Source organism: Podarcis raffonei, chromosome 12, assembly GCF_027172205.1.
Source record: "Podarcis raffonei isolate rPodRaf1 chromosome 12, rPodRaf1.pri, whole genome shotgun sequence".
Classification (NCBI taxonomy): domain Eukaryota; kingdom Metazoa; phylum Chordata; class Lepidosauria; order Squamata; family Lacertidae; genus Podarcis; species Podarcis raffonei.
Genome location: NC_070613.1, coordinates 46,409,199 through 46,423,559, shown reverse-complemented (window position 1 = coordinate 46,423,559; position 14,361 = coordinate 46,409,199). Strand labels below are relative to the sequence as shown.

General features: G+C 44.4%; 1 protein-coding gene across 3 annotated transcripts in view; it reads left to right on the top strand.

The window, feature by feature from the left end:
- Window positions 1-14,361, top strand: part of CPNE4 (copine 4) — a 204,957-nt gene that overhangs the window by 158,263 nt on the left and 32,333 nt on the right. For all 3 annotated transcript variants that reach the window (XM_053409655.1, XM_053409656.1, XM_053409654.1), the window contains exon 8: window positions 8,143-8,241. In XM_053409655.1, coding sequence (XP_053265630.1) covers window positions 8,143-8,241 — 99 coding nt within the window. The remainder of the gene's footprint in view (window positions 1-8,142; window positions 8,242-14,361) is intronic.

The following is a 14,361-nucleotide window of genomic DNA, read 5'->3' as shown; positions in this document are numbered from 1 at the left end:
CAAAACTTTAGCGACAGTTCCCCATTTCAAGTATAATGCATTGTTTCGGGCAGTGTTGATGGTGTGCAGTGTCCCAGACTTCAGCTCTTGTAGAAGATGCAACAGCATGTTTCCCACTTCTCCCCTCCCAGCCTCCAACCCACCAATCACTAAGAATGAAGCAGTTGACTCAGAGGTTCACTAAGTGTTGGTAATGTGGCAGGATGGCTTCAGCCACAGTTGGATGAGCATGGAAGCATCTAATTCTGAGGAGTACAAAGTATTTAGAACAGTGCAGATGCTGTTTGCACCTCTGTAAAGATGGGGCGCGGGTGGCGCTGTGGGTTAAACCACAGAGCCTAGGACTTGCCGATCAGAAGGTCGGCGGTTCAAATCCCCACGACGGGGTGAGCTCCCGTTGCTCGGTCCCTGCTCCTGCCAACCTAGCAGTTCGAAAGCACGTCAAAGTGCAAGTAGATCAATAGGTACCGCTCCAGAGGGAAGGTAAACGGCATTTCCGTGCGCTGCTCTGGTTTGCCGGAAGCGGCTTAGTCATGCTGGCCACGTGACCCAGAAGCTGTATGCCGGTTCCCTTGGCCAATAAAGCGAGATGAGCGCCGCAACCCCAGAGTCGGCCATGACTGGACCTAATGGTCAGGGGTCCCTTTACCTTTACCTTTAAAGATGGAGGGCATTTCACTGTCCGAAAGGCCTACTTCTTAATTGTATACTGTAAGAGGTCCAGCCTTTCCATTTCTCCTATCTATCAACCTTCAAAGAAGACAGAGACAGCTGATCTCCTAACAAACTCATTTTATATGCAATTTTGACTACACATTTTTGCAAACTATTTCCTCTAACATAATTCATTTTTATATGTTATTTTCATTAACACCTTCATGTGTGCACACACTTCCCTTGACCTATGCTATTTTGTAAACGGGGATTGTAAACTGTGTCGCAAAATTCAGATAAGTGCAAATTTTGAAGGACAGTTGTGCACAGATTTGGTAGATTCAGCTTTTAATGTGTACTGAACGTCCTTTATCTATCTAACTTGAATATAAAACAATACACAAACCAAAACACAGCCGTCCTTTGAAATTCTCCTAATTTTGCAATGCATTTCAGCAGACTATCGGTACAAAAATGCATGTACTAGGGTACAGTACACCAGTGTGTCTATATGTGAAAATAACATACAAAAATGCATTTTATTTCTGCTTCAGTTGGTGGAATTGCCACTACTGCAGGTGCTACAAAATGCATTTGTAAGAACTCAGTCATTCAGTGTGGCAACACCAACTGTTTAGGAAATAATTCCCTGCCTATTAAGATCAAGCTTTGCATTATTTTTGGCACCTGCCAAAAACATTCTTGTTTAGACAAGCCTAGAAATAGTGTTAGTTTTTTAACTCCTGGTGTGGTTTAATGTTTTTTAAAAAAGAAAAATCAAAAAAATCCTGGTTTTATGGTTCTATCTTTTTGTAAACTACTTTGAAGTTTTCTTTACAATCAAGCAGTGTATAAATTTTTGATAAATAAGCAAATAATATTAGGAAAGAATGTATGTATTAGGCAAAATCGCATACAAAAAAGAGAAATCAGCATATCATGAGGAATCAGCACTAAAATATTGATGGATTTTCATGAGGACTTTTCAAGAAAGGAATTTGCAAATGGATGTGGAAATGTTGGGAAGTGAACTTTAGATTGGAAAAGTGACAAACTTACAGGAAACCAACAGATTTGCTTATCCCTAACAGCGGGTGGCGCTGTGGGTAAAAGCCTCAGCGCCTAGGGCTTGCCGATCAAAAGGTCGGCGGTTCGAATCCCCGTGCTGGGGTGCGCTCCCGCTGCTCGGTCCCAGCGCCTGCCAACCTAGCAGTTCGAAAGCACCCCCGGCTGCAAGTAGATAAATAGGGACCGCTTACCAGCAGGAAGGTAAACGGCGTTTCCGTGTGCAGCTCTGGCTCGCCAGAGCAGCAATGTCACGCTGGCCACGTGACCCGGAAGTGTCTCCGGACAGCGCTGGCCCCCGGCCTCTTGAGTGAGATGGGTGCACAACCCCAGAATCTGTCAAGACTGGCCTGTACGGGCAGGGGTACCTTTACCTTTACCTTTAACAGCGTATTCTGTAAACTGGTACGTGAATTCACATCAGTTGCTGTTTTGTTTAGCAGCCCACTGTATGTAGTATACTGACCTGGGGTGGCAATGAATGTTTATAGCCAGTTGTAAATCTCTTGCATAATAGGCAATTATAATAGGCCGGCTAACAAGCACCCTTACCCTCGCCCTGATTATAGCTGTGCAAACAACATTGAGAGAATAATGGCTTCTTTTGTCCAAGAGCTCAGTGGTACTAAGAACTAGGTTGCTTCCCTAAAGCTAAAGTTAGAAGCCCACAGGAATGAAATAAACAACCAGCTTGATCTATGTTAACCTTGACCTTGTTAGATGCAATTTGACTTTTAATGATCTCCAATTAAAATTCAAACCTCAAATAATCCAAAACAGTCCTTTCTTCTTTGCCTTCGCCTTCTGCTTAACAACTTTCTGGCATTATAACGAACTTCAGATAATGAATGGATCATTAGTGCAATCAGGTTTCTTTGTTCTTTTTCTTTAATCAGCAACTGGCAATTGTGAATGTTTGTTTTTTTAGGGAGGGGAAAGAACAGGAGGGGCTGCACATTGCCTATGGTAGCTTTTATTTGTTCTCTATTTATGTTATTTAGGCTATGAGTCCTGTGGCTCCTGTAGCCAAACCCAAAATTTACCATTGCTTATGTATTTAAAACCAAAACAGCACCACAAAGACATAAGGGAGGTATTGCCTGGCTTGGGGAAATCATAAAAAGGTAAAAAGGTAAGGACCCCTGGACAGTTAAGTCCAGTCAAAGGCGACTATGGGGTTGCGGCACTCATCTCGCTTTCAGGCCAAGGGAGCTGGCATTCATCCGCAGACAGCTTTCTGGGTCATGTGGCCAGCCTGACTAAACCGCTACTGGCGCAATGGAACACCGTGATGGAAACCAGAGTGCATGGAAATGCCGCTTACAGTCCCGCCACAGCGGTATTTATCTACTTGCACTGGCGTGCTTTCGAACTGCTAAGTTGGCAGGAGCTGGGACAGAGCAATAGGAGCTCACCCCGTCATGGGGATTTGAACTGCTGACCTTCTGATCGGCAAGCTCAAGAGGCTCAGTGGTTTAGACCAGTGTCACCTCTGTCCCAATTATAAGATTTGCAGAAGTACAAAAAATATGGAAGGGGCAGCGGCTAAAGGATAAGGGAGGAATGAGCATGCTCAGTGGCCACAAAATGCTGACTGTTGGGGGACATTGAGGGGGCAGGAGTGCCAACTTGGCCCTGCGACCATGGGTGCCCAAGGCCATGTGTGCCATTGTTGTAAATAAAAATATGCCCTTTTCCCTTATGGGGTATCCAAGAGCCCATATAGAGTCCTTACATAGGTTCCCTATTGGTAGGAGTAAATAACAGAGGCCAACCAGAGAATATTGAGAAGCAAAGCAGCTAGTAAGCTTGATCTTTATTGATCTGTTGCAACAGGTTGCTCCCCTCACTCGCAGGAAAGGAGGAGGACCCACAAAAATGCTATGCAAGGGCTTATAAAATTCTTTTGACTTTTGAAATTCCCATCCTGTAGATCAAGACCACCCCCAGAAACATTATACATACATCACAGAAGGGGTGTAACCTAAGACCACCCCTCAGATACATCACAGAAAAGGCGGTCTAAAACAGAACATTTGCATGTTGTTTTTCTCCTGTCGCTTGTTTATTTCCTGTCTGGCAGGTTACTTGATTGGATTGCCTGAGGAGCCTGGCCAGTCTTTTGTAATGATAAGGCTCACACCCTTATTCAAACACAGACATACCCTTATGACAGGATTTGTGAAGGAAAAGACAATGGGGAGACTTTTCCAGTTTGACCTTGCAGAGAAAACATTTGGTCAGTTTAGGAATCAAAATGGTTCCAGGTTGGCCTTCCTGTGCTGATCTATGTACATGCTGTTATGAACATTGCCATCTATCTATGACCATAAAATTCCTATTACACCATACAGTGTGCATGGCTCTGGCACTGAAGTTTGTGGGTGCCCAGCTCTTTCATGCTCAGGCACCCAGGTCCCCAGGGAGTTGGCACCTATGTGGGAGAGGGATGGTGAAATTGGTTTTTTCACTCTTTAACAGCAGCCCTACACAGCATTTTATTGTAAGAATAAAGGACATGTGATTAGAGGCTATGCAACCTGGTATCCCTCACAACCTGCTTCAATAAAGAGAGGACAGTTGTATGATGTGCAAATAGTGTCCTGGCAGACCCTGGGTATGTAAACAGAGACTCAGCTGGCAAGCAGTTTTTCTGGAAGTTAACAGAGCAGTAAACCACTTGATTTATTGTCCCCTCCAGGTGAGATTAGCTCTGCTGCCTTAAACACATGTGAAAAAAGAAAAGATTGATGCTTCTTACAAGTAGTAGGGAAGAGTCATAGCTTTGGAGCTATGCAAAAGGTCCCAGCATCAGTTCCTCGTATCTTTAGGTCAGGCTGGGAAACGCTCTTTTCTGAAACCCTGGAGATCTGCTGTTAGTCAGTGCAGATAACAATGTTATATGCAGCCCAGTCTTCAAGCGGCAAGAGAGGTCAGTGGTCCCAGCACACTGGTTTCCTTAGAACAGGGGTGGGGGAACTTGATCTGAGCAACAGACCAGCTGGTTAACTGCCCCCTGCCTCCCTCCAGAGGCCAAGTTTGACAGGTGGGCTGCCTGCCCACCAGTCTGTCTCCTGATGCCACAAGGATCCTGCAGGGATGTAAAGCCCATATACTTCAGTGGAACCTGTGCCCAAGCAGATGTGCACAGAATTGCACCCTTAGCTACTCTTTCAACATCATGGAGCAAGCTCCTCTTACATTATCCTGGTGGCATGGGGGCTACTGCATCACAAACCAGCTTTGGGTGGTGTTCTAAGGGTTGGTATTGCTGTCAGAGAGAGTAGGAGGTTCATCACTCATGTCCTGGGGCTGTATCGCAATTATCCTGATGGCGCTAACGAGAAAGACTACCATGGGAGAATGGCTCCCATGCCAGCAGCATATCATCTTGATATTGCAATCTTGATTGTGTGTGTGTAATACATGTATATATGTATGTATGTATGTATGCATCTCTCTCTCTCTCTCTCTCTCTCTCTCTCTCTCTCTCTCTCTGTCTATCTATGAGTGAAGATCCCTGGGAAAATTAAAATTAACTGAGTTTGTGTCTTTAGCGGGTGGCGCTGTGGGTTAAACCACAGAGCCTAGGACTTGCCAATCAGAAATTTGGCGGTTCGAATCCCTGCGACGGGGTGAGCTCCCGTTGCTCGGTCCCTGCTCCTGCCAACCTAGCAGTTCGAAAGCACGTCAAAGTGCACGTAGATAAATAGGTACCGCTCCGGCGGGAAGGTAAACGGCGTTTCTGTGCGCTGCTCTGGTTCACCAGAAGTGGCTTAGTCATGCTGGCCACATGACCCGGAAGCTGTACGCCGGCTCCCTCGGCCAATAAAGCGAGATGAGCGCCGCAACCCCAGAGTCGGCCACGACTGGACCTAATGGTCAGGGGTCCCTTTACCTTTGCCTTTAAGCTCCCCTCTCTTCCTCCAAGGAGAACAGGTTTAATTCTGCATCCTTTCAAAGATGCAAAATCAAACAAGTCTGGAAATAGAGGAGGGGTAGCCAACATGGTAGCTTCGAGCTGCTGTTGGACTCCATCTCTCATCAGCCCTGCCCAGCATGGCCAAAGGTCAGGATGATGGGAGCTGAAGTCCAACAACATCTGGCCAGTACCACAATGGAAAATACACCGCATTTCACCAAAGCAAAATGCAATATATAATTACATAACTGTTGTCAGTATTGTCTGTTAGAGACAAACCATTTGACCACCCATGGAAGTGGACAGAGTATTTTGAGAACTCTGGCAGCTGGGAACATTTAAATATTTTTCTGTGGTGATCTTCTTTTTAAATGAGAGGCGTAGGAAGGATTTGCTTTTTTTCTTTGCTTTACCAAAAAAGGGGGGGGGCAACCTTGCCAATTCAGGCAGCAGTATGACTGGTCTCAGCAGCTGGGCCACATTCCAGATACAGAAAACTCCAGGGAGCAACAGTACATCATTATGTAGCAGCAGTCGTAGGGAGATTCCTCAAGAGTGCCTTTGGGAATGATGTTACATCACGGCGTAGTGTCATTTCAATCAGCCTTCTGCCCCAGAAATGCAGCTGAGCCGCCGGTTGAAATGACAGAAAAGCCTTTTATTTTTGTTTTGTTTTGATAAAAGAAAGAAGAAGAAACCCTTCTCTGCCTTGTATGTAAAGGTAAAAACCCCACCCAAATGATATAATCAGTGATATAATAGAGCTTTGAATGTATGGGGCGAGTGAGGCACCTTAAGACTCAATACCATTATTTACCCCTTCAGTTGTTTTTAATCCAAAGCAGCTGGGGTTTCCGCCCCCCCATCGTAGCGCTAGATATAGGGATTTTAAATCCAGTTGGAGAACGACAAGCAGAAAAGGGGTTAAATAGTTTCTCCTTGCCAGCAATTTTCTTGTCCAGGTGTGTTCTTTTTCCTGTTAGCACTGGCAATGTGAAAATGAAACCTTATCAAATGGGGGAGGGTGGCCCAAATTTCACAGCAATCTCTCTTTTTAACTGTATACCTCTAAACATACAAACCTGGGCACAGAGGGGGCACATCACTCCTATCTCTGTCAGACTTGTCAGCAAGCTTGTCGGTTTTCAAGAGAGAGATGTACTTCCTGCACCTGATTCAAGCATATTCCGTCCCTTTGGGATATAAAGGTCAAAGCAGAAGCTGTAGACTTATGTGGTGAAAAATGACAGACTACTTCAGTCGTGTTCTTTTTTTCCACTCCCTCTTGAGTCTGAAAAGGCACCAGAATATCTTGCTCAGAAGCTTCCCTGCAAAGGAGTGCTTCTTAGTCAGATCACAGTTGTACTCTGTACCCCACCATATATTAAAATGTTGGTCTTCAGCAGCCAAAAGGAGGTACTGTGCATAGGAATTAATTAATATATCACAGTTTGTTGTATTTATATTTATCTTTGCATTTAACTGGAGAAAATCCTTGCCAATTTTTCTATCCAAATCAACCCATCTGCTTGGATCTCCGCTCCCAACCTGCTACTCTCCCAAGGGGGAGGGGAAGAGTGGGGAAGTGGCAGCATTTGTTAGAACCCCCCCCCCCCCAAATGTCAGGCAGAAACAGCATAACACAGAGACAGTGCCAGATTTATACACACAGTACAGTTTTATGCACAGCTTAGGACCTCAGATGTATGGGGGGGGGGCTAAATACTTTTAAAAAACAGTTTGGTTTTCAAGTATTGCATAATCACTTCAAAAATGAAGGAAATGGGATGCAGCTTAAGACAGACATTATCTTTTTAGAGACCCTGTTTTTAAATGTGGGGCTAGCCCACATCAGAACGTAGCGCAATTATTTACAGCAATGTTTGTGAACTAGAAAAAAATATCATAGCAAATACCGCTGTTATTCACATGCACAATTTCTGTTCCTGACCTCGGATTAACATGTGTATTGTGGCAATTTCCATTCCCAGTTCTATTCCTGACAAAATTATCCAACAGCCCTATGACACAGTAAGCCAACTATGGCTTAGCAAGATGTTTTGAACATGTGGGCTCCAAGAAAAGGACCAGGCAAGAGCAAAGCCATTGTAATAACTCTGGGAGCCCACACATTCATATAGGTATTACGAAGCTGTCGTTTGGCTTTCCGTGTCACACAAACTGGGTACAATGGTACCTCAGGTTAAGTACTTAATTCGTTCCGGAGGTCCGTACTTAACCTGAAACTGTTCTTAACCTAAAGCACCACTTTAGCTAATGGGGCCTCCCGCTGCCACTGTGCCACCGGAGCACGATTTCTGTTCTCATCCTGAAGCAAAGTTATTAACCTGAAGCACTATTTCTGGGTTAGCGGAGTCTGTAACCTGAAGCATCTGTAATATGATAAAAGCGTCTGTAATTTTGATAAAATCAGCTCCAAAAATCTTTTTAAAGGAAGGGGAAGAATTATTTCTCTCTCTCTCTTTTTTTCTTTCTTTCAGTGCATAGTTTGGGACTGGGATTCCAATGGCAAGCATGACTTCATTGGAGAATTCAGTTCAACATTCAAGGAAATGCGAGGAGCCCTGGAAGGGAGACAGGTAGGCTCAGGTGAATGTGTGCCATTTAAAAACAACAGCAGAATTAAAAGATTAACCTTTTCAATCCATAGCCAGCAGAGTTTAATGCGTGGGCTGCCTTGCCAAACATGCAGTCCCTTTTATTGCAGTGATATGAGCATTCAAGCCAGCTTTTCACTAGGGTGAATTCCAGATGGTTGGTTGTCTGATTTGTTTGCACAAAGTTTGCAGGGAAATTAGATTATATTAGCTGTTTATTGAGCATTCAATCTGATTTGCTTGCAGGAATGTTATATGACACTGTGTCAAACAAGTGCTACTCACACTTTTCTGTGCATTTCCTCATCATTTTTTCTTATCGCATAAGGTCTGAAATAAGCTTTAATTGTACTGCCTGAATTTGCTAGTATATTATTGATTCCCACCAGAAAATGGTAACAGTCTGGAAGCACCTTAGGTGTTTAAGACAATTTCATAAAAGTAATGTGGACAAAAGGGGAAGAAATGGAGGCAGTGAGAGATTTTACTTTCTTGGGCTCCATGATCACTGCAGATGGTGACAGCAGTCACGAAATTAAAAGACCCCTGTTTCTTGGGAGAAAAGCAATGACAAACCTAGACAGCATCTTAAAAAGCAGAGACATCACCTTGCCGACAAAGGTCCGTATAGTTAAAGCCATGGTTTTCTCAGTAGTGATGTATGGAAGTGAGAGCTGGACCATAAAGAAGGCTGATTGCCAAAGAATTGATGCTTTTGAATTATGGTGCTGGAGGAGACTCTTGAGAGTCCCATGGACTGCAAGAAGATCAAACCTCTACATTCTGAAGGAAATCAGCCCTGAGTGCTCACTGGAAGGACAGATCCTGCAGCTGAGACTCCAATACTTTGGCCACCTCATGAGAAGAGAAGACTTCATGGAAAAGACCCTGATGTTGGGAAAGATTGAGGGCAAAAGGAGAAGGGCACGACAGAGGATGAGATGGTTGGACAGTGTTCTCGAAGCTACCAACATGAGTTTGACCAAACTGCGGGAGGCAGTGGAAGACAGGAGGGCCTGGCGTGCTCTGGTCCATGGGGTCACGAAGAGTCGGACACGACTAAATGACTAAACAACAACAATGTGGACAAAAAGTGATTAGAATGCACACTAAAAACTCTAGACTTCTATTTTATTAGACTGTGAAATGAGCTACCGTATTTTTCGCTCTACAACACGCACCCGACCATAACACGCACATAGTTTTTAGAGGAGGAAAACAAGAAAAAAATATTCTAAACGAAACAGTGGATGTATGATTTTTGTGGTTCATGCTGTGGCCACAGACGTGTGATCTGACGGTGAGTTTGGAGTAGCCCAATGCAAAAATCCTGAGGATCCATGTGGATCCATGCTTTGTAACCACGTTTTTGCACCACTGCGGCCCCAGGCAACAGTGGGTGTGTGATTTTTTTGGTGCAAGCTGTAGCCATTGACATGCTATGTGATCTGATGGTGAATTTGGGGTGACCCAGTGCAAAAATCCTGAGGATCCATGTGGATCCGTGCTTTGTAACCAGGCTCTCTGTCCCTCTCTTCTTCCCACTTAGTGGCTCTTCTCCCGCTTTGCTGTTTCAAAGCAAGCAAAGCGAGCCACGGAGGAGGGAAGGAAGGGGAACCATGGATCCTCTGCTCACGACTGCAGCAGATCCCCCCGCCATCCGTAGGCATTCGCTCCATAACACGCACAGAAATTTCCCCTTACTTTCTAGGAGGAAAAAAGTGAGTGTTATGGAGCAAAAAATACGGTAATTGTTTACAGGAGGACTAGTCTTCTTACAAAACCATGTAAACCATTTTGTTTGTAGTAGGGCTGGAAATAACACTAAGGCAGCAAGGTTTTTCTGCAGCCAGGGTGGCTGAGAACTTATATGGGGTCCAGAGCAAATCTGATACTCAACCTGCCCCGGGACTAGACGCAAGGAGCCAATTTAACACTAAACCTATACATGAAAGGGCCAGCTATAAGCAAATATGTGGCAGGGCTCATGCAGAACACTTGTGTGGATAAGCACTTTATCCAGTGGCGGCTGGTGGCCATTGAGACTGGTAGGGCGGAAGGCAAGAGAGGCCAACAGGAAGTGGAGTCATAGCCAATGACAGACAGAGCTGGTTTATTCTAGGTTTGCTCCCAGCCTCCCTGCTGAGTTTCAAGGAACAATTATGAGGCTAAAGAGGAGGAAGCTGACAGGAATTTCCCCCCCTGGACTGATTGTTCAGTTGGGTTGAGGGGCTAGCTGAGGCTGGTGACCGTGTCTCATTCTTCCCAATTCTCATTCTTCCTCCTCAGGCTTTAACCATGCCCACCTGTCACCACATTTCAGACGTAGAGGACATCTTAACAAGTAGTCATATGTTGTTTATTTCAGACGGATTCTTCAATAGAAAATAATACAGTTGTTCTCACCACCTCCGCCTTACAGATTGCTTTTTTGCCTCCTGCATCTGTGCTGTGTTAAAATGTCACCGGTGGTTTCAGTGGGAACCAGAGCTGAGCTAGACTTTAATTGGAATTTCTGAGAAAACTTCTTATTCCTCCCTGGGTAGATGACCTCCCACTTTATCAGGTCAACTTATTAGCAACCTTTAGATCTAGAAAGCTGCCAGTTTGCTTCTGGGAAGGATATTAAGACTTCCGATCCAGCGTGCCATTGCACATTCTTTTGTTTCTCTGCAGTAGTGACACTGATGCTTCATGGGTGAATGGAGTGCTTCTCCCCTCCATCCCACTCATTCTGGTTTCCCCCCTACTCCCCTAGAATGAAAACATTTTGGAGGGGTCTAATCCTCATTCTGACTCTTTAGGCCACTAAGTTGAGTTGAGACTCACCACTGAGTCTTGCCATGACCTAAGTTGGGCTGCATTAGCAGCACAACACACCAGGCAGATAGTATATCATAACATGTTCAGGAATGGGTCCCCAAATGCATGCTTGGCTTGAAGGTTGGTTCCAGGACCAAACTGGCTGAAGACTACTGATAAAGGCCAGGTGAGTTAATTGAGATAATATTTCTACTCATTCTCTACTGCCTAAATCAACCTTTCTCAACCTTGGGTCCCAAGATGTTGTTGAACCACAACTCCCATCATCCCTAGCTAGGAAGGCCAGAGCTCAGGGATGGTGGGAGTTGTAGTCCAACAACATCTGGGGACCCAAGGCTGAGAAACACTGGCCTAAATTAACCAGACTGAAGCGAGCTTCTGAGCAGATGTGTTTCCTTGCTGCTCTTCAGTTTACTCACATTGCGATGTTTCATGCACCCTCATAGGTTTCTCTGTCGCCCCCCTCCCCCCGAAGATCATAGTTAGCCAAAAGAATCTTCTGAGCTCAACAGCTTAGCCAGCTTTCTAAGACTTGCATCTTCCAACAGCTGGTTGCTGTCTTTGAAGCTTTCATTCATAATACCTGCTCTATGCAATAGAACAGGGATCCCCAAACCCGGCCCTCCAGCCATTTTGGGACTACAACTCCCAACATCCCTAGCGAACAGAACCAGTGGTCAGGGATAATGGGAGTTGAAGTCCAAAAACAGCTGGATGGCTGAGTTTGGGGGTGCCTGCAACAGAAGAACAATACAATAAGAAGAAAGCAGGGCTTTTCTTTCAGCTGGAACTTGCTGGAATTCAGTTCCGGCCCCTCTCTGGTGGGCACCGTTGTCATTATAAGAGAATAGGGGAGGCTTTCATGCTGAGTTCTGGCACCTGTTTCTCTAGAAAAATAGGACAGGAAGTAAGTAACACTTTTTATTAAGTAGGGTGTAGAAACCTTTGTTGGATACTTCCTCTGCTTTCATAAGCTTCTGCTGTGTCAGATGAAACAAATTGACTTCTGAAGTAAAAGCTTCAATAAAGATGGCATAAGCAACTCTGTGACAAAACCACTTCTCAGAATCAGCTCTATCCACACAAATTTGGACTAATGATGCTAAATGAAGCTGAGCGTTGGAAGATTCAGGAGAGATAAAAGAAAGTGCTTCACACAGCGCAACTCTGGAACTGGATCCCACAGAGGGCAGTAACGGCCACCAACTTGGGTGGCTTTAAAAGAGGATTAGACAAAATAATAATAATAATAATAATAATAATAATAATAATAATAATAATTCATTTATTCCCCACCCATCTGGCTGAGTTCCCCCAGCCACTCTGGGCAGCTCCCAATCGAGTGTTAAAAACAATGCAGCATTAAATATTAAAAACTTCCCTAAACAGGGCTGCCTTCAGATGTCTTTTAAAGATAAGATAGCTGCTTATTTCCTTGACATCTGATGGGAGGGCGTTCCACAGGGCGGGCGCCACTACCGAGAAGGCCCTCTGTCTGGTTCCCTGTAACCTCACTTCTCGCAATGAGGGAACCGCCAGAAGGCCCTCCGCGCTGGACCTCAGTGTCCTGGCTGGACGATGGGGGTGGAGACGCTCCTTCAGGTATACAGGGCCGAGGCCGTTTAGAGCTTTAATGGTCAGCAGCAACACTTTGAATCGTGCTCGGAAACGTACTGGGAGCCAATGCAGATCTCTCAGGACCAGTGTTATGTGTTCCTGGAGGCCACTCCCAGTCTAGTCTAGCACACTGTGGGCAGGGTGCTAGACTAGATGGGTAATGGGCCTTATTAAGCAGGCTCTCGTTGCATTGTTTTGTTGTTGAAAATGAGAAACGACAATCATTTCTGATGAGTGCCTGATGCTGGAATCATTTGTTGTTTTGGTCATTTTTTATTAAGAAAACTGAACTTCTTCACCTTTCTGTTTGGCGACTTCCTACAGTTCCACCCACCCACACAAAACCCTATGGCACACATGTCAATACATCATGCACATATTTGGATAATAAGTTTTGATAAAGGCAATCGAAGGTGCCAAGGAAATTCCTCTGCTCAGCTCAAGGGAGCCAGAGGGGTTTAAAAATAGCCTTAAAAAGAAGGTGCACCTGGACAGTTAGCAATGGGAATATTATATAAGTGAAAATCTGTTTCTGCAACAGGGAAAGAACAAGAAGTAAATGGTTTTTGAGAAAACCTCTAACATTTGCAATCTCCATGGAAATTTCCAGAAGGTGAGGATGTTATTTAACTAAGATAGTTCATAATTATTATTATGTTAAAGTCTAGTCATACGAAGAGTGTCTAATCTCTGGAAGTTCAAAAACAAGTTGTGAAGGAACATTTGAGGCAGGCTTCCTCAACCGCGGCCCTCCAGCTCTTTTTGGCCTACAACTCCCATGATCCCTAGCTAGCAGGACCAGTGGTCAGGGATGATGGGAATTGTAGTCTCAAAACATCTGGAGGGCCAAGGTTGAGGAAGCCTGATTTGAGGTGTCACAACTAGATGTAATTTCTATATTAACAGTGAAATCCTGTGCATGGCTTCTCAGTGGTCAGTCCCATTGAATTCAGTGGGACTAGCTACCAGGTAAGTATGTGCTGGATTTCAGCCTAAATGGAATAATACTTCCTACACTATACCTATTTTAATTATGGAGGAAAAACTAGTTTTCATGTATCTGAAAAAATCATGTATCTGAGGCCAACACTTCTAGATTTCTGAGGCAGGCAATATGACAATACAATAGCCTTGCATTTCTTAGAGGTTGTTGTTGTTGTTGTTGTTATGTGATACATATAAAATAAGGACTCTTGGACTTTCAATTCGTTGTAGTTAAAATACTGCAAAAATCCAGAAATATCCTAAACATTTAAACATGCCTTCTAAATTATTTCCACAGGGCACCCAAATGCTATGTCACTTTCGTACATAAAATTCTCATTTCCCAAAAAATAAAAATAAAATGTGAACAATCTCGTGTTTAATAACAAAATGACTCATTAGCTGACATCGTGAGATTGATCTGGTAGGGCTTCTGACTCCAAAATTTGTCTGCTTTATTACTGAAGAAGTCCCTATCAGTTCACTTGAGTGCAAGGAATCTCTCGGCTTCCCATTTGTGTTTGTAAAATGAGCACAGTGGTGCTTGGAAAGAGGGCTTGACAAATCCTTTGTACACAGCACTGGCTCAATACATTTTGCTGCCTGAGGCAAAGGACAAGGTGATAGATACCTCCGTCATCTCCCATGCCATGTTCAAAAGGTGACCAGCTGAATCTG